The 21,433-nt window shown below is 44.1% G+C and overlaps 1 protein-coding gene across 1 annotated transcript in view; it reads left to right on the top strand.

The window, feature by feature from the left end:
- The window catches only part of tgfb3 (transforming growth factor, beta 3), a 114,332-nt gene that overhangs the window by 7,848 nt on the left and 85,051 nt on the right, over positions 1-21,433 (top strand). Inside the window, exon 2 of the mRNA XM_070879706.1 lies at positions 20,196-20,356. Within this exon, the coding sequence (XP_070735807.1) occupies positions 20,196-20,356 (161 nt within the window). The remainder of the gene's footprint in view (positions 1-20,195; positions 20,357-21,433) is intronic.

The raw sequence follows: 21,433 nt of genomic DNA on the forward strand, positions 1-21,433 counted from the left end.
GGTGCTCCTTCACTGGATTAAGGAACAAGAGCTGAGCCACTGCATAGTCATTGATCATTAATTACTCCTGGACTGCGCTCAGCCGCTGTCACTGGACTGAGTTAGACCCCCATCATTGTGTGAGTTAGACCCCCATCATTGTGTGAGTTAGACCCCCATCATTGTGTGAGTTAGACCCCCATCATTGGGGTGAGTTAGACCCCCATCATTGGGGTGAGTTAGACCCCCATCATTGGGGTGAGTTAGACCCCCCTCATTGGGGTGAGTTAGACCCCCGCCATTGGGGTGAGTTAGACCCCCTCATTGGGGTGAGTTAGACCCCCATCATTGTGTGAGTTAGACCCCCATCATTGTGTGAGTTAGACCCCCCTCATTGGGGTGAGTTAGACCCCCATCATTGTGTGAGTTAGACCCCCCTCATTGGGGTGAGTTAGACCCCACCATTGGGGTGAGTTAGACCCCCATCATTGGGTGAGTTAGACTGCTGCCGTTGATTTGAGTAGGCACCTGTCATTGGCCGAGAGTTCTCTGATGGGAGGTGTTTATGGTCACCGGGGTGGTGCTAACTCAGTCAGTGCCGGCTGAATGTTTGTCAGTCCAGAGTTCACAGGTTGTTAAAGACATTATGTTAATACCGGCCAATCTCCCGTACCATTGCACTGTGGGACAACAGACAATGGGTGGTCTCAGCTGACGAGAGCTGGGGGTAATTGGACCCTTTTTAAAGTCACACCTTCTGTGTTTATTTAAATTTCCCGTTATAAATTTCCATCTGTACCTTGGCCTTGGAGGCTGCCCAGGAAGACTTATCGGGATGTAATTACACCCTTCCACAAGAGGTGGCGCTGAAGCACCTTCGCTGGGGAGGAGGCTGTGGTTACAGCGTGACAGGTTTACATAGGAATTTTACACGATCAATGTTGACATATTCATAAATATAAGAGTTTAATCTTTCTGCGCGTTTTCCCCGTCAACTTTTCCTGTTAAAATCCCTATGTCAACCGTCACGCAGTAGCTAAAGCCTCCTCCCAGAGTGAAGTGCTTCAGCACCAGCACTTGTGGACGGGTGTAATTATGAAAGAAGGTTTACTATTAATAACAATCGGGATGATTGTGCCACGTGGACGCTAACATCAGGCACTCTGATTTAGTCGCTGAATAAGATTGTTGACTCTGGATGTATTCTTGGAGGTGCCAACGCAAGACCTCCGGCCCCCAGCGGCCTGCCCCCACTCTACTGCCATTGGTTGCCTGACCCGCCCATTCCAACAGTGTCAGCCGTTGCTGAGTAAGAAGCACTTTCGCCTCTGAGTCAGAAGATTGTGGGTTCAAGTCCCGCTCCAGAGCACAAAAATCTAGACTGACACTCCCAGTGCAGTACTGAGGGAGCGCCGTACTGTCGGAGGGGCAGTACTGAGGGAGTGCCGCACTGTCGGAGGGGCAGTACTGAGGGAGCGCCGCACTGTCGGAGGGGCAGTACTGAGGGAGTGCCGCACTGTCGGAGGGGCAGTACTGAGGGAGCGCCGCACTGTCGGAGGAGCAGTACTGAGGGAGTGCTGCACTGTCGGAGGAGCAGTACTGAGGGAGTGCCGCACTGTCGGAGGGGCAGTACTGAGGGAGCGCCGCACTGTCGGAGGGGCAGTACTGAGGGAGCGCCGCACTGTCGGAGGGGCAGTACTGGGGGAGCGCTGTACTGTCGGAGGGCAGTACTGAGGGAGTGCTGCACTGTCGGAGGAGCAGTACTGAGGGAGTGCCGCACTGTCGGAGGGGCAGTACTGAGGGAGCGCCGTACTGTCGGAGAGGCAGTACTGAGGGAGTGCTGCACTGTCGGAGGAGCAGTACTGAGGGAGTGCTGCACTGTTGGAGGGGCAGTACTGAGGGAGCGCCGCACTGATGGAGGGGCAGTACTGAGGGAGTGCCGCACTGTCGGAGGGGCAGTACTGAGGGAGTGCTGCACTGTTGGAGGGGCAGTACTGAGGGAGTGCTGCACTGTTGGAGGGGCAGTACTGAGGGAGTGCTGCACTGTTGGAGGGGCAGTACTGAGGGAGTGCTGCACTGTTGGAGGGGCAGTACTGAGGGAGTGCTGCACTGTTGGAGGGGCAGTACTGAGGGAGTGCTGCACTGTTGGAGGGGCAGTACTGAGGGAGTGCTGCACTGTTGGAGGGGCAGTACTGAGGGAGTGCTGCACTGTTGGAGGGACAGTACTGAGGGAGTGCTGCACTGTCGGAGGGGCAGTACTGAGGGAATGCTGTACTGTCGTAGGGGCAGAACTGAGGGAGTGCCGCACTGTCGGACTTGCCGTCTTTTGGATATGACATTAAATCGAGGCCCCGTCTGCTCTCACAGGTGGCCATAAAAGATCCTATGGCACTATTTTGAAGAAGAGCGGGTGAGTTCTCCCCTGGCCAAAGTTTATCCCTAAATCAACATCACTGAAGAATAGATTATCTGGTCATTATCACATTGTTGTTTGTGGGAGCTTGCTGTGTGCACATTGCTTGCCGCGTTCCCTACACCACAGCAGTGACGACACTTCAAAAAGTACTTCATTGGCTGTGAAGCACTTTGGGACGTCCGGTGATCATGAAAGGCGCTATAGAAATGCAAGTCTTTCATTCTTCCCCATGGTGCCCAGCCAATTGGAATGATGACAGGCACTTGGTTATTTGATTGGATGAAGATCGATGGTCAGATAAACAGCCTTTATTCCCCACCAGCGATATTTTTATAACTAATAAAACATTTTATTTTGATGGGCCTGTGATTTCCCGCCCTCTTGCTCACAACAGTGTCTGGGAGATTCATCTTCAATTCTTGGAGATCCCAGAACGATCCTGAATTTCTGGCCCTCCCTCAGGGATTTCCCCCGTCACACCCAGTGACTTGGGCACAAATCCCGTTTCCACACGTGGACAGGACTCCCACTGATCTCCTGAAGTTAGGACTGATCGGGGAGCGCTGAAAATGTTCACTCCCATGCAGCAAACGCCAGTTAATAATCAATGTAACCTGCGATTGTTCAGAGAGCTGTGGGGAGTGAATTCCACAACTGTGCCCATTATTCTGTGAAAACTATATATGAGTGGACTTTATAATTATGTATGTTCTCTTTTTTTTTTAAAAGGAACCCTTTAAAGAACATATTAAATAGGAGTCGGCCATTCGGCCCCTCGAGCGCGCTCCACCATTCAGTAAGATCATGGCTGATCTACCTCAACTCCACATTCCCGCCCGATCCCCAGATTCATGGATTCCCTGAGATCCCAAAAATCTATCGATCTCAGTCTTGAATATACTCAATGACTGAGCATCCACAACCCTCTGGGGTAGAGAATTCCGAAGATTCTGTATTTAATGCTGAGAATATGCAGCAATATTGAATGCCAGAAGCACCAATTGGTGGTAGATGCCTGGTGTTCGACTGTATTGGGGAGAGGGAATGGGGTTTGGCTACACTGGGGGACCGTCCCGGGGTTTTAGAGCGATGGGGGTGGTCCTGGGGTTGGGAGCAATCGTGTGGTCCCGGAGGTTTGGGGGCAATGGGGGTGGTCCCGGAGGTTTGGGGGCAATGAGGATGGTCCTGGGGTTTGGGGGCAATGAGGGTGGTCCCTGGGTTTGGGGGCAATGGGAGTGGTCCCGGGGTTTGGGGGCAATGGGGGTGGTCCCGGAGGTTTGGGGGCAATGGGGGTGGTCCCGGAGGTTTGGGGGCAATGAGGGTGGTCCTGGGGTTTGGGGGCAATGAGGGTGGTCACTGGGTTTGGGGGCAATGGGAGTGGTCCTGGGGTTTGGGGGCAATGGGGGTGGTCCCGGAGGTTTGGGGGCAATGGGGGTGGTCCCGGAGGTTTGGGGGCAATGGGGGTGGTCCCGGGGTTTGGGGGCAATGAGGGTGGTCCCTGGGTTTGGGGGCAATGGGAGTGGTCCCGGGGTTTGGGGGCAATGGGGGTGGTCCTGAGGTTTGGGGGCAATGGGGGTAGTCCGGGGGTTTGGGAGCAATGGGGGTGGTCCCGGGGTTTGGAGGCAATGGGGGTGGTCCTGAGGTTTGGGGGCAATGGGGGTGGTCCCGGAGGTTTGTGGGCAATGGGGGTGGTCCCGGAGGTTTGGGGGCAATGGGGGTGGTCCCGGGGTTTGGGGGCAATGAGGGTGGTCCCTGGGTTTGGGGGCAATGGGAGTGGTCCCGGGGTTTGGGGGCAATGGGGGTGGTCCTGAGGTTTGGGGGCAATGGGGGTAGTCCGGGGGTTTGGGAGCAATGGGGGTGGTCCCGGGGTTTGGAGGCAATGGGGGTGGTCCTGAGGTTTGGGGGCAATGGGGGTGGTCCCGGAGGTTTGGGAGCAATGGGGGTGGTCCCGGGGTTTGGAGGCAATGGGGGTGGTCCTGAGGTTTGGGGGCAATGGGGGTGGTCCCGGGGTTTGGGGGCAGTGGGGGTGGTCCCGGGGTTTAGAAACATAGAACCATTGTACATTAATGATTTAGACAAGGGGATTAAATGTAGTATCTCCAAATTTGCGGATGACACTAAGTTGGGTGGCAGTGTGAGCTGCGAGGAGGATGCTATGAGGCTGCAGAGTGACTTGGATAGGTTAGGTGAGTGGGCAAATGCATGGCAGATGAAGTATAATGTGGATAAATGTGAGGTTATCCACTTTGGTGGTAAAAACAGAGACAGACTATTATCTGAATGGTGACAGATTAGGAAAAGGGGAGGTGCAACGAGACCTGGGTGTCATGGTACATCAGTCATTGAAGTTTGGCATGTAGGTACAGCAGGCGGTTAAGAAAGCTAATGGCATGTTGGCCTTCATAGCGAGCGGATTTGAGGACAGGGGCAGGGAGGTGTTGCTACAGTTGTACAGGGCCTTGGTGAGGCCACACCTGGAGTATTGTGTACAGTTCTGGTCTCCTAACTTGAGGAAGGACATTCTTGCTATTGAGGGAGTGCAGCGAAGGTTCACCAGACTGATTCCCGGGATGGCGGGACTGACATATCAAGAAAGACTGGATCAACTGGGCTTGTATTCACTTGAGTTCAGAAGAATGGGCTTGAGTTCAGAAGAATGAGAGGGGATGTCATAGAAACATTTAAAATTCTGACGGGGTTAGACAGGTTAGATGCAGGAAGAATGTTCCCAATGTTGGGGAAGTCCAGAACCAGGGGTCACAGTCTAAGGATAAGGGGTAAGCCATTTAGGACCGAGATGAGGAGAAACTTCTTCACCCAGAGAGTGGTGAACCTGTGGAATTCTCTACCACAGAAAGTAGTTGAGGCCAATTCACTAAATATATTCAAAAAGGAGTTAGATGAGGTCCTTACTACTAGGGGGATCAAGGGGTATGGCGAGAAAGCAGGAAGGGGGTACTGAAGTTGAATGTTCAGCCATGAACTCATTGAATGGCGGTGCAGGCTAGAAGGGCCGAATGGCCTACTCCTGCACCTATTTTCTATGTTTCTAATAGGGGTGGTCCCGGGCTTCCTGGGGGTTGAGATTATTGGGGGCCTTGTTTCAGGAGCGAGCAATCTGGTTGCGGCTTCAGCTGGAGATTTTGCTGCAGACATTAACAGGCACTAAAGTCAATTTGGTGCATCGATGCTGTGAAACTAACGGTGGCACTCGCTGTTATTTTTGAGCAAATGCAGCAACTTCTGGCGAGTGGCAGAATCGTGGATCAACGCGGAAATCCAAACGTTGCTGTCTGGGGAGCGAAACCCTGCCACGCGCTGCCTGGGAAGTTGCTGTGTTTGGGCTGTAGATACAAACTAAACTCACCAAAGAAAGTTAAGTCTTGTGTATTTCAGTCTAATTTAACCACTCTAATTTACAATTTCTTCTCAGTCCTTGCACCGTTAATTTCACAACCCTTCAGTTTGATTGGTTAAGGGGAGACCCTATTGCGAGCCCCGTTCACTCGGGACCCAGATGCCCTCTTTCCCTCGCTGCAATATTATCAACTCGCACTTTCAGCAACTTGTCACACAAAGAACTTAGAGGGCTAAATGTCCGAGGGAAGTCGAACTAACGGCATAAACCGTTAGATGCCAAGCTACAGCACATTATGGCACAGTGTGATTATGCAGGTAATTTTGCTTAATTTCAACATTTAAAATTTCAATTACTGAGCAAAAAATGGCAAAGGAAGAGATTGTGAAAAAGCATGAGGAGCAATTTGTGGGATGGGGTGCTGGGTTGAACAAATACAGTGTTAAATTTACAAGGACAAATCAAATTCTAAATTTTAAACCGGCAAAATTTAACACAATGTACAACAACAGGAAGTGTAATATGTCCAATTAGTTATACACAGCTTCAGTGGAACAAAATGGGTCAGTTAAAAGCAGAACACTCCTGTATGTATTATATAATAACACACCGTGTGTTACTGGGTATAACACTCCTGTATATATTATATAATAACACACTGTGTTACTGGGTATAACACTTCTGTATATATTGTATAATAACACACTGTGTGTTACTGGGTATAACACTCCTGTATATATTATATAATAACACACTGTGTGTTACGGGGTAAAACACTCCTGTATATATTATATAATAACACACTGTGTTACTGGGTATAACACTCCTGTATATATTATATAATAACACACTGTGTGTTACTGGGTATAAGACTCCTGTATATATTATATAATAACACACTGTGTGTTACTGGGTATAACACTCGTGTATATATTATATAATAACACACTGTGTGTCACTGGGTATAACACTCCTGTATATATTATATAATAACACACCGTGTGTTACTGGGTATAACACTCCTGTATATATTATATAACATTGTGTGTTACTGGGTATAACACTCCTGTATATATTATATAACACTGTGTGTTACTGGGTATAACACACCTGTATATATTATATAATAACACACCGTGTGTTACTGGGTATAACACTCGTGTATATATTATATAATAACACACCGTGTGTTACTGGGTATAACACTCTGTTTATATTATATAATAACACACTGTGTGTCACTGGGCATAACACTCTGTTTATATTATATAATAACACACTGTGTGTCACTGGGTATAACACTCCTGTATATATTATATAATAACACACTGTGTGTTACTGGGTATAACACTCTGTATATATTATATAATAACACACTGTGTGTTACTGGGTACAACACTCCTGTATATATTATATAATAACACACCGTGTGTGACTGGGTATAACACACTATATATTATATAATAACACACCGTGTGTTACTGGGTATAACACTCTGTATATATTATATAATAACACACCGTGTGTGACTGGATATAACACTCCTGTATATATTATATAATAACACACTGTGTGTTACTGGGTATAAGACTCCTGTATATATTATATAATAACACACTGTGTGTTACTGGTTATAACACTCCTGTATATATTAGAGAATAACACACCGTGTGTTACTGGGTATAACACTCTGTATATATTATATAATAACACACTGTGTGGCACTGGGTATAACACTCCTGTATATATTATATAATAACACACTGTGTGTGACTGGGTATAACACTGTATATATTATATAATAACACACCGTGTGTTACTGGGTATAACACTCCTGTATATATTATATAATAACACACTGTGTTACTGGTTATAACACTCCTGTATATATTATATAATAACACACTGTGTGTTACTGGTTATAACACTCCTGTATATATGATGTAATAACACACTGTGTTACTGGATATAACACTCCTGTATATATTATATAATGACACACTGTGTTACTGGGTATAACACTTCTGTATATATTATATAATAACACACTGTGTGTTACTGGGTATAACACTCGTGTATATATTATATAATAACACACCGTGTTTTACTGGGTATAACACTCCTGTTTATATTATATAATAACACACTGTGTGTCACTGGGTATAACACTCCTGTATATATTATATAATAACACACTGTGTGTTACTGGGTATAACACTCTGTATATATTATATAATAACACACCGTGTGTTACTGGGTATAACACTCCTGTATATATTATATAATGACACACCGTGTGTTACTGGGTATAACACTCGTGTATATATTATATAATAACACACCGTGTGTTACTGGGTATAACACTCTGTTTATATTATATAATAACACACTGTGTGTCACTGGGCATAGCACTCCTGTATATATTATATAATAACACACTGTGTGTCACTGGGTATAACACTCTGTATATATTATATAATAACACACTGTGTTACTGGGTATAACACTCCTGTATATATTATATAATAACACACCGTGTGTGACTGGGTATAACACTCTGTATATATTATATAATAACACACCGTGTGTTACTGGGTATAACACACTGTATATATTATATAATAACACACTGTGTGTTACTGGGTATAACACTCCTGTATATATTATATAATAACACACTGTGTGTTACTGGGTATAAGACTCTGTATATATTATATAATAACACACTGTGTGGCACTGGGTATAACACTCCTGTATATATTATATAATAACACACCGTGTGTTACTGGGTATAACACTCCTGTATATATTATATAATAACACACTGTGTTACTGGTTATAACACTCCTGTATATATTATATAATAACACACTGTGTTACTGGTTATAACACTCCTGTATATATTATATAATAACACACTGTGTTACTGGATATAACACTCCTGTATATATTATATAATAACACACCGTGTGTTACTAGGTATAACACTCTGTATATATTATATAATAACACATCGTGTGTTACTGGGTATAACACTCCTGTATATATTATATAATAACATACTGTGTGTTACTGGGTATAACACTCCTGTATATATTATATAATAACATACCGTATGTTACTGGGTATAACACTCCTGTATATATTTTATAATAACACACTGTGTTACTGGGTATAACACTCCTGTATATATTATATAATAACACACTGTATGTTACTGGGTATAACACTCCTGTATATATTATATAATAACACACCGTGTTACTGGTTATAACACTCCTGTATATATTATATAATAATACACTGTGTGTTACTGGTTATAACACTCCTGTATATATTATATAATAGCACACCATGTGTTACTGGATATAACACGTCTGTATATATTATATAATAACACACTGTGTTACTGGGTATAACACTCTGTATATATTATATAATAACACAATGTGTGTTACTGGGTATAACACTCCTGTATATATTATATAATAACACATCGTGTGTTACTGGGTATAAAACTCCTGTATATATTATATAATAACACATCGTGTGTTACTGGGTGTAACACATCTGTATATATTATATAATAACACACCTGGGTATAACACTCCTGTATATATTATATAATAACCATCGTGTTACTGGACATAACACGCCTGGATATATTATATAATAATGTACTGTGTGTTACTGGGTATAACACTCTGTATATACTATATAATAACGCATCGTGTGTTACTGGGTATAACACTTCTGTATATATTATATAATAACACTGTGTGTTACTGGGTATAACACTTCTGTATATATTATATAATAACACACTGTGTTACTGGGTATAACACTCTGTATATATTATATAATAACACTGTGTGTTACTGGGTATAACACTTCTGTATATATTATATAATAACACACTGTGTTACTGGGTATAACACTCTGTATATATTATATAATAACACAATGTGTGTTACTGGGTATAACACTCCTGTATATGTTATATAATAACACATTGTGTGTTACTGGGTATAACACTCCTGTATATATTATATAATAACACACTGTGTGTTACTGGGTATAACACTCCTGTATATATTATATAATAACACACTGTGTGTTACTGGTTATAACACTCCTGTATATATTATATAATAACACACCGTGTTACTGGTTATAACACTCCTGTATATATTATATAATAGCACACCATGTGTTACTGGATATAACACTCCTGTATATATTATATAATAACACACTGTGTTACTGGGTATAACACTCTGTATATATTATATAATAACACAATGTGTGTTACTGGGTATAACACTCCTGTATAGGTTATATAATAACACATTGTGTGTTACTGGGTATAACACTCCTGTATATATTATATAATAACACACTGTGTGTTACTGGGTATAACACTCCTGTATATATTATATAATAACACACTGTGTGTTACTGGTTATAACACTCCTGTATATATTATATAATAACACACCGTGTTACTGGTTATAACACTCCTGTATATATTATATAATAACACACCGTGTGTTACTGGGTATAATACTCCTGTATATATTATATAATAACACACTGTGTGTTACTGGGTATAACACTTCTGTATATATTATATAATAACACACTGTGTTACTGGGGATAACACTCTGTATATATTATATAATAACATATTGTGTTTTACTGGTTATAACACTCCTGTATATATTATATAATAACACACCGTGTTTTACTGGCTATAGCACTCCTGTATATATTATATAACAACACACCATGTGTTACTGGGTATAACACTCCTGTATATATTATATAATAACACACTGTGTTACTGGGTATAACCATCCTGTATATATTATATAATAACACATTGTGTGTTACTGGGTATAACACATCTGTATGTATTATATAATAACACACTGTGTGTTACTGGGTATAACACTGTATATATTATACAATAACACACTGTGTGTTACTGGGTATAACACTCCTGTATATATTATATAATAACACACCTTTTGTTTCTGGATATAACACTCCTGTATATATTATATAATAACGCACCATATTACTGGGTATAACACTGCTGTTTATATTATATAATAACACACTGTGTGTTACTGGGTATAACACTCCAGTATATATTATATAATAACACATTGTGTTACTGGACATAACACTCCTGTATATATTATATAATAACACACTGTGTGTTACTGGGTATAACACTCCTGTATATATTATATAATAACACACTGTGTGTTACTGGGTATAACACTCCTGTATATATTATATAATAACACACCTTTTGTTTCTGGATATAACACTCCTGTATATATTATATAATAACGCACCATATTACTGGGTATAACACTCCTGTTTATATTATATAATAACACACTGTGTGATACTGGGTATAACACTCCAGTATATATTATAAAATAACACACTGTGTTACTGGGTATAACACTCCTGTCTATATTATATAATAACACACATTTTGTTACTGGGTATAACACTCTGTATATATTATATAATAACACACTGTGTGTTACTGGGCATAACACTCTGTATATATTATATAATAACACACTGTGTGTTACTGGACATAACACTCCTGTATATATTATATCATAACACACTGTGTTACTGGGTATAACACTCCTGTATATATTATATAATAACACACTGTGTGTTACTGGGTATAACACTCCTGTATATATTATATCATAACACACTGTGTTACTGGGTATAACACTCCTGTATATATTATATAATAACACACTGTGTGTTACTGGGCATAACACTCTGTATATATTATATAATAACACACTGTGTGTTACTGGACATAACACTCCTGTATATATTATATCATAACACACTGTGTTACTGGGTATAACACTCCTGTATATATTATATAATAACACACTGTGTGTTACTGCATATAACACTCCTGTATATATTATATAATAACACACTTTGTGTTAATGGGTATAACACTCCTGCATATATTATATAATAAGATACTGTATGTTACTCGGTATAACACTCCTGTATATATTATATAATAACACACCATGTTACTGGGTATAACACTCCTGTATATATTATATAATAACACACTGTGTGTTACTGGGCATAACACTCTGTATATATTATATAATAACACACCGTGTGTTACTGGATATAACACTCCTGTATATATTATATAATAACACACCGTGTGTTACTGGATTTCACATTCGTGTATATATTTCAGTCATTGAAGGTTGGCATGCAGGTGCAGCAGGCGGTGAAGAAGGCAAATGGTATGTTGGCCTTCATAGCGAGAGGATTTGAGTATAGGAGCAGGGAGGTCTTGCTGCAGCTGTACAGGGCCTTGGTGAGGTCACACCTTGAATATTGTGTTCAGTTTTGGTCTCCTAATCTGAGGAAGGACGTTCTTGCTTTGAGGGAGTGCAGCGAAGGTTCTCCAGACTGATTCCCAGGATGGCAGGACTGACATATGAAGAGAGACTGGATCAACTGGGCCTGTATTCACTGGAGTTTAGACGAATGAGAGGGGATCTCATAGAAACATCTAAAATTCTGATGGGACTGGACAGATTAGACGCAGGAAGAATGTTCCCGATGTTGGGGAAGTCCAGAACCAGGGGATATCGTCTTAGGATAACGGGTAGGCCATTTAGGACTGAGATGAGGAGAAACTTCACTCAGAGTTGTTAACCTGTGGAATTCTCTACCGCAGTGACTTGTTGAGGCCAGTTTGTTAGATATATTCAAGAGGGAGTTGGATATGGCCTTTGCGGCTCAAGGGATCAAGGGGTATGGAGAGAAAGCAGGATAGGGGTCATGAAGGAATGATCAACCATGATCTTATTGAATGGTGGTGCAGGCTCGAAGGGCCGAATGGTTACTCCTGCACCTATTTCCTATGTTTCTATGTTTCGATATATTTTTTAATTCATTCCTGGGATGTGGGTGTCGCTGACAAGCCCAGCATTCATTGCCCGTCCCTAATTGCCCCTGAGAAGGTGGTGGTGAGCCTCCTTCTTGAACCGCTGCAGTCCTTCATAGAATCATAGAAATTTACAGTCCCGAAGGAGGCCATTCGGTCCCTCGAGTCTGTACCGGCCTAATCCCACTTTCCCGCTCTCGGTCCGTAGCCCTGTGGGTTACAGCACTTCAGGTGCACATCCAGGTACTGTTTAAATGTGGTGAGGGTTTCTGCCTCTACCACCCTTTCAGGCAGTGAGTTCCAGACCCCCACCACCCTCTGGTGAAAAAAGTTTCCCTCAAATCCCCTCTAAACCTCCCTCCAATTACTTTAAATCTATGCCCCCTGGTTGTTGAGCCCTCTGCTAAGGGAAATAGGTCCTTTATATCCACTCTATCTCGGCCCCTCATAATATTATTCACCTCAAAAGGGTTTCCCCTCAGCATTCTCTGTTCCAAAGAAAACAGACCCAGCATCTCCAATCTTTTCTCATAGCTAATATTCTCCACTCCCGGCAACATCCTGGTAAATCTCCTCTGTACCCTCCCCAGTGCAATCACATCTTTCCTGTAATGTGGTGACCAGAACTGCACGCAGTACTCCAGCTGTGGCCTAACCAGTGTTTTATACAGTTCAAGCATAACCCACCTGCTCTTGCGTTCCATGTCTCGACTGATAAAGGCAAGCATTCCGCATGCCTTCTTAACTCTACCTCATCTCCCTGGCCTGCTACCTTCAGGGATCTGTGGACCTGCACTCCAAGGTCCCTTTGTTGCTCTACACCTCTCAGTATCCTACCATTTAATGTGTATTCCCTTGCCTTGTTAGCCCTCCCCAAATGCATTCCCTCACACTTCTTGATTGAATTCCATTTGCAATTATACTCATCGACCCTCCTTGTTACCACCTCAAACAATTCAATCAAGTTAGTCAGACACGACCGTCCCTTAACAAATCCATGCTGACTGTCCTTGATTAACCCGTGTCTTTCTCAATGAAGATTTATCCTGTGCCTCAGAATTTTTTACCCAGTAATTTTCCCACCACCGAGGTTAGGCTGACTGGCCTGTAATTACTCAGTCTATCCCTTTCTCCCTTTTTAAACAACGGTACAATGTTAGCAGTCCTCCAGCCCTCTGCCACCATACCTGAATACTTCCTCTCCCTCGCTATGTTAATTTCATCTCATATTTCACATTTCTCCTCCTCAGTTGCAATGTCTGCATCGCCCCTCTCTCTCTTTTGTGAAAACAGATGCAAAGTATTCATTAAGAACCATGCCCACATCTTCTGCCTCCACACACAGATGACCTTTATGGTCTCTTAATAGGCCCTACACTTTCTTTCAACAACAGAGGATGGGACGCTCTTGGATCTAGCCTGGAGGCAGCGGAAGTTGAACAGGTTCCCACTGGTTCTATAGTTTATTTCCACTCCAGCGGGGAGCTTGTTGAAAGTGAGATGGAACATTGCAGCAAGGAAGATCGAGAAGAGCGTTGGTGGATGACACAGCCCGGCTTGACCCTGGTCCGGGCGTGGATTGGGTCTGTGATGGACCCATTGATCAGGATCACGGCCTGCATGTCATCGTGGAGCAGGCGGAGGATGGTGCCAAACTTTTGGGGGCAGCCGAAATGGAGGAGGATGCTCTATAATCCCTCACGGTTGACAGTGTCAAAGGCCTTTGTGAGGTCAAAGAAGGCCATGTAAAAGGGTTGGTGCTGCTCCCTGCATTTCTCTTGTCGTTGTCGCGCGGTGAAGATCATGTCCGTTGTACCCCGTAATGGGCGGAATCCGCATTGCGACTCTGGGAGGAGTTCTTCAGCCACAGAGAGAAGACGGTTGAGGAGGATTCTTGTGATTAATTTCCCAGTGGCCGACAGCAGGGAGATTCCTCTGTAGTTGCCACAGCCCTCCTGTATGGCTCAGAGACGTGGACTATATACAGCAGTTACCTCAAATCGCTGGAGAAATACCACCAGCACTGACTCCACAAGATCCTGCAAATCCCTTGGAAGGACAGATGCACCAACAGCAGTGTTCTCGCTCAGGCCAACATCCCCAGCATCGAAGTATTGACCACACTCGATCAGCTCCGTTGGGCGGGTCACATTGTCCGCATGCCCGACACGAGACTCCCTAAGCAAGTGCTCTACTCGGAACTCCTATACGGCAAGTGAGCCCCAGGTGGTTAGAGGAAACGCTTCAAGGACACCCTCAAAGCCTCCCTGATGAAGTGTAACATCCCCACCGACACCTGGGAGTCCCTGGCCCATGACCGCCCTAAGTGGAGGAAGAGCATCCGAGAGGGCGCTGATCACCGAGAGCGTGCAGAAATCAAGCGCAGGCAGCGGAAGGAGCGTGCGACAAACCAGTCCCACCCACCCTTTCCCTCAACAACTATCCCACTTGTGACCGAGACTGTAATTCCTATATTGGACTGTTCAGTCACCCGAGAACTCACTTTTAGAGTGGAAGCAAGTCTTCCTCGATTTCGAGGGATCGCGTATGATGATGATTGATGACTTTCTCTAGTTATCCTCTTGCTCTTAATATATTTATAAAACATCTTTAGGTTTTCCTTGATTTTACTTGCCAATATTTTTTCATGCCTTCTCTTTGCTTTCCTAATTTCCTTTTTAATTGCCCCCCTGCACTTTCCATACTGCTCGTGGGTTACTGCAGTATTGAACCCTGTCATAAACTTCCCTTTTAATCTTTATCCTACCCTGTACGTCCTTTGACATCCGGGGGCTCTAGATTTGTTAGTCCCACCCTTTTTCTTTAAGGGAACATACTTGCTCTGAACCCTCAGGATCTCCTCCTTGAATGCCTCCCACTGTTCCGACACTGATTTACCTTCAAGTAGCTGTTTCCAGTCCACTGTGGCCAAATCGCCTCTCAACTTAGTAAAATTGGCTTTTCCCCAATTGAGAACTTTTATTCCTGGTCTATCTTTGTCCTTTTCCATAATTACCCTAAATCTGACTGAATTATGATCACTAGCACCTAAATGCTCTCCCACTGATACCCCTTCTACCTGCCCAGCTTCATTCCCCAAAACTAAGTGCAGAACCGCCCCCTCCCTTGTTGTGCTTGCCACGCACTAGCTAAAAAAGTTCTCCTGAATGAATTTTAAGGATTCTGCTCACTTTACACTTTTCACAATAATTTTATCCCAGTTAACATTAGAGTAGTTGAAATCCCCTGCTATTATTACGCTATTGTTCTTGTGGTGAAGCTGCTCCCACAGAAAGACAGAAAGCAGGAAACTACAGACCAGTTAGCCTAATATCTGTCGTTGGGAAAATGCTGGAGTCCATTATTAAGGAAGCAGTAGCAGGACATTTAGAAAATCATAATTCAATCAATCAGAGTCAGCATGGTTTTATGAAAGGGAAATCATGTTTGACAAATTTGCTGGAGTTCTTTCAGGATATAATGGGCAGGGTGGATAAGGGGGAACCAGTGGATGTGGTGTATTTGGATTTCCAGAAGGCATTCGATAAGGTACCATATTAAATGGCAGAGCAGGTTCGAGAGGCCAGGTGGCCTGCTCCTGCTCCTAGTTCTTATGTTCGATAAACAGAGCTATGCGATCCCACAATATACGGATCAGATCAAAGCTCTGCAGTCCTGCCACATCCAGTGGTGAATGGTGGTGGACCTTTAAACAACTAACGGGAGGAGGAGGCTCCATGAATATCCCCATCTTCAATGATGGCAGAGTCCAACACGTGAGTGCAAAAGACAAGGCTGAATCGTTTGCAACCATCTTCAGCCAGAAGTGCCGAGTGGATGATCCATATCGGCCTCCTCTTGAGGTCCCCACCATCACAGAATCCAGTCTTCAGCCAATTCGATTCACTCCACGTGATATCAAGAAACAGCTGAGCGCACTGGATACAGGACAGGCTATGGGCCCCAACAATATCCCGTGCTGAAGACTTGTGCTCCAGAACTAGCTGCGTCTCGAGCCAAGCTGTTCCAGTACAGTTACAACACTGGCATCTATCCAACAATGTGGAAAACTGCCCAGATACGTCCTAGCCAGAGCTGAATTCCAGAGGTGAGGTGAGAGTGACTGTTCTTGACATCAAGGCAGCATTTGACCGAGTGTGGCACCAAGAAGTCAATGGGAAACAGGGGGAACCTCTCCACTGGCTGGGGTCATATCCAGCACAAAGGAAGATGGTTGTGGTGGTTGGAGGTTAATAATCCCAGCCCCAGGACATCGCTGCAGGAGTTCCTCAGGGCAGTGGCCTAGGCCCAACCATCAGCTGCTTCATCAATGACCTTCCCTTCATCAGAAGGTCAGAAGTGGAGATGTTCGCTGATGATTACACAGTGTTCAGTTCCATTCACAACTCCTCAGATAATGGAGCAGTCCGTGCCCGTATGCAGCAAGACCTGGACAACATTCAGGCTTGGGCTGATAAGTGGCAAGTAACATTCGCGCCACACAAGTGCCAGAAAATCTCTAACAAGCGAGAGTCTAACAACCACCTCTTGACATTCAACAGCATTACCGTCACCGAAAACCCACCATCAACATCCTGGTGGCCACCATTGATCAGAAACTTGATCGGCACCCCAACCACCACCTTCAACAAACACTCCCTCCACCACCGGCGCCCCCTGGCTGCAGTGTGTACCATCTACAAGATGCACTGCAGCAACTCGCCAAGGCTTCTTCGGCAGCACCTCCAAAACCCGCGACCTCTACCACCTAGAGGGAGACAAGGGCAGGCTCAGGGGAACACTACCCCCTCCACGTTCCCCTCCCAGTCACACATCTTCCTGACTTCGAAATGTATTGCCCCTTTCTTCATCGTCACTGGGTCACAATCCTGGAACTCCCTCCCTAACAGCACTGTGGGAACACCTTCACCACACGGACTGCAGCGGTTCAAGAAGGCGGCTCACCACCACCTTCTCAAGGGGCAATTAGGGATGGGCAATAAATGCCGGCCTTGCCAGCGACGCCCACATCCCAGGAACAAATCAATATAATAACACACGGTGTGTTACTGGGTATAACACTCCTGTATATATTATATAATAACACACTGTGTGTTACTGGGTATAACACTCTGTATATATTATATAATAACACACTGTGTTACTGGGTATAACACTCCTGTATATATTATATAAAAGCACAGTGTGTTACTGGGTATAACACTCTGTATATATTATATAATAACACACGGTGTGTTACTGGGTATAACACTCCTGTATATATTATATAATAACACACTGTGTGTTACTGGGTATAACACTCTGTATATATTATATAATAACACACTGTGTTACTGGGTATAACACTCCTGTATATATTATATAAAAGCACAGTGTGTTACTGGGTATAACACTCTGTATATATTATATAATAACACACCGTGTGTTACTGGGTATAACACTCCTGTATATATTATATAATAACACACTGTGTGTTACTGGGTATAACACTCCTGTATATATTATATAATAACACACTGTGTGTTACTGGGTATAACACTCCTGTATATATTACATAATAACACACCGTGTGTTACTGGGTATAACACTCCTGTATATATTATATAATAACACATTGTGTGTTATTGGGTATAACACTCCTGTATATATTATATAATAACACACTGTGTGTTACTGGGTATAACACTCCTGTATATATTACATAATAACACACCGTGTGTTACTGGGTATAACACTCCTGTATATATTATATAATAACACATTGTGTGTTATTGGGTATAACACTCCTGTATATATTATATAATAACACACTGTGCTACTGGGTATAACTCTCCTGTATATATTATATAATAACACACTGTGTGTTACTGGGTATAACACTCCTGTATATATTATATAATAACACACTGTGTGTTACTGGGTATAACACTCCTGTATATATTATATAATAGCATACTGTGTGTTCCTCTATATAACACTCCTGTGTATATATTATATAATAACACTCATGTATACAACCCCCTCGATTAGATTCCAGCCTGTAACTCACTCCCGGGTATCTGTTGTTCTATATATAAACCCCCCGAAGCCCTCGATTAGATCCCAGCCTGTAACTCACTCCCGGGTATCTGTTATTCTATTTATAAACCCCCCGAACCCCTCGATTAGATTCCAGCCTGTAACTCACTTCAGGGTATGTGTTATTCTATATATTAAACTCACAGGACCCATCGATTAGATCCCAGCCTGTAACTCACTTCCGTGTATCTGTTACTCTATATATAATCACCCCGAACCCCTCGATTAGATCCCAGCCTGTAACTCACTTCCAGTATCTGTTATGTTATATATATATACCCTCTGAACTCCTTGATTAGATTCCAGCCTGTAACTCACTCCCGCGTATCTGTTATTCTATTTATAAACACCCTGAACCCCTCGATTAGACCCCAGCCTGTAACTCACTCCCGGGTACCTGTTATTCTATATATAAACCCCCCGAACCCCTCGATTAGATCCCAGCCTGTAACTCACTCCCGGGTATCTGTTATTCTATATATAAACCCCCCGAACCCCTCGATTAGACCCCAGCCTGTAACTCACTCACAGGTATCTGTTATTCTATATATAAACCCCCCGAACCCCTCGATTAGATCCCAGCCTGTAACTCACTCACGGGTATCTGTTATTCTATATATAAACCCCCCGAACCCCTTGATTAGATCCCAGCCTGTAACTCACTCCCGGGTATCTGTTATTCTATATATAAACCCCCCGAACCCCTCGATTAGATTCCAGCCTGTAACTCACTCCCGGGTATCTGTTATTCTATATATAAACCCCCCGAACCCCTCGATTAGATTCCAGCCTGTAACTCACTCCTGGGTATCTGTTATTCTATTTATAAACCCCCCGAACCCCTCGATTAGACCCCAGCCTGTAACTCACTCCCGGGTATCTGTTATTCTATATATAAACCCCCCGTACCCCTCGATTAGATCCCAGCCTGTAACTCACTCCCGGGTATCTGTTATTCTATATATAAACCCCCCGTACCCCTCGATTAGACCCCAGCCTGTAACTCACTCCCGGGTATCTGTTATTCTATATATAAACCCCCCGTACCCCTCGATTAGACCCCAGCCTGTAACTCACTCCCGGGTATCTGTTATTCTATATATAAACCCCCCGTACCCCTCGATTAGACCCCAGCCTGTAACTCACTCCCGGGTATCTGTTATTCTATATATAAACCCCCCGTACCCCTCGATTAGACCCCAGCCTGTAACTCACTCCCGGGTATCTGTTATTCTATATATAAACCCCCCGTACCCCTCGATTAGACCCCAGCCTGTAACTCAGTGCTGGTATTTTCGTGCTGTGTATAATCTCTGGGTATGAGCCCAGTTGGACGGTCTGAGGAGGAACAATGGAGTTAATTTGCTTTCCAGATGACGTCAGTTCGTGCCGTGGGATCACATCGAAGGTTTTCCGATTCAACATATCCTCCATGGAGAAGAACGTTTCCAACCTATTCCGGGCGGAATTCCGCGCTCTCCGAGTTCCAAACACGAGTGCCAAACGTAACGAGCAGCGGATTGAAGTGTATCAGGTAGGGATAGCGATGGCCACATTCACTCCTTGGGTCAAGGCATCTCATATTTCAACCATGGAGAACCTCACAACTCAGCCCCCTTCTCTCCTAATCTACACTGTCGAGCAGGGGTTATTGGGATCCTGATCATGAGCAGTAACCCTGGCTCATTATCTCCATCCTCACTCATCCAGGGACATTAAGGCCATTATAACATCCCAACTCCTCACCCTGATGAAATAGAACCATAAGGGTTTACAGCACAGAAGGAGGTCATTCTGCCCATCGTGTCCTCCTGAACACTTTCCTAGAATGATGCCACTACCCTACTTTTTCCCCATCGTCCCACATCTTTCTCTGCTTCAAGTATTTACCCCATTGTCCCTTAAATGATGCAATGGTCTTTGCCTCAACCACTACCTGTGACAAAGCATTTGGCACTCCCACAACCCTGTGTGTGTAGATCAGTTCTGGGCTCTTCCTGATCTGTTGGGCTCAGTACCATACTGGGTGGTATAGACATGCACTTTGTTATTGGATGTGCCAATTATTTATTGCCCATCCCTAACTGCCCCTTGAGAAGGTGGTGGTGAGCCGCCTTCTTGAACCGCTGCAGTCCGTGTGGTGAAGGTGCTCCCACAGTGCTGTTAGGGAGGGAGTTCCAGGATTGTGACCCAGCGACGATGAAGGAACGGCCGATATATTTCCAAGTCAGGATGGTGTGTGACTGGGAGGGGAACATGGAGGTGGTGGTGTTCCCATGTGCCTGCTGCCCTTGTCCTTCTAGGTGGTAGAGGTCGCGGGTTTGGGAGGTGCTGCTGAAGAAGCCTTGGCGAGTTGCTGCAGTGCATCTTGTAGATGGTGCACACTGCAGCCAGGGGGCGCCGGTGGTGGAGGGAGTGAGTGTTGAAGGTGGTGGATGGGGGGCCGATCAAGCGGCTGCTTTGTCCTGGATGGTGTCGAGCTTCTTGAGTGTTGTTGGAGCTGCACCCATCCAGGCAAGTGGGGAGTATTCCATCACACTCCTGACTTGTGTCTTGTAGATGGTGGAAAGGCTTTGGGGAGTCAGGAGGTGAGACACTCACCGCAGAATAC

Source organism: Pristiophorus japonicus, chromosome 4 (assembly GCF_044704955.1).
Source record: "Pristiophorus japonicus isolate sPriJap1 chromosome 4, sPriJap1.hap1, whole genome shotgun sequence".
NCBI classification, from domain to species: Eukaryota; Metazoa; Chordata; class Chondrichthyes; family Pristiophoridae; genus Pristiophorus; species Pristiophorus japonicus.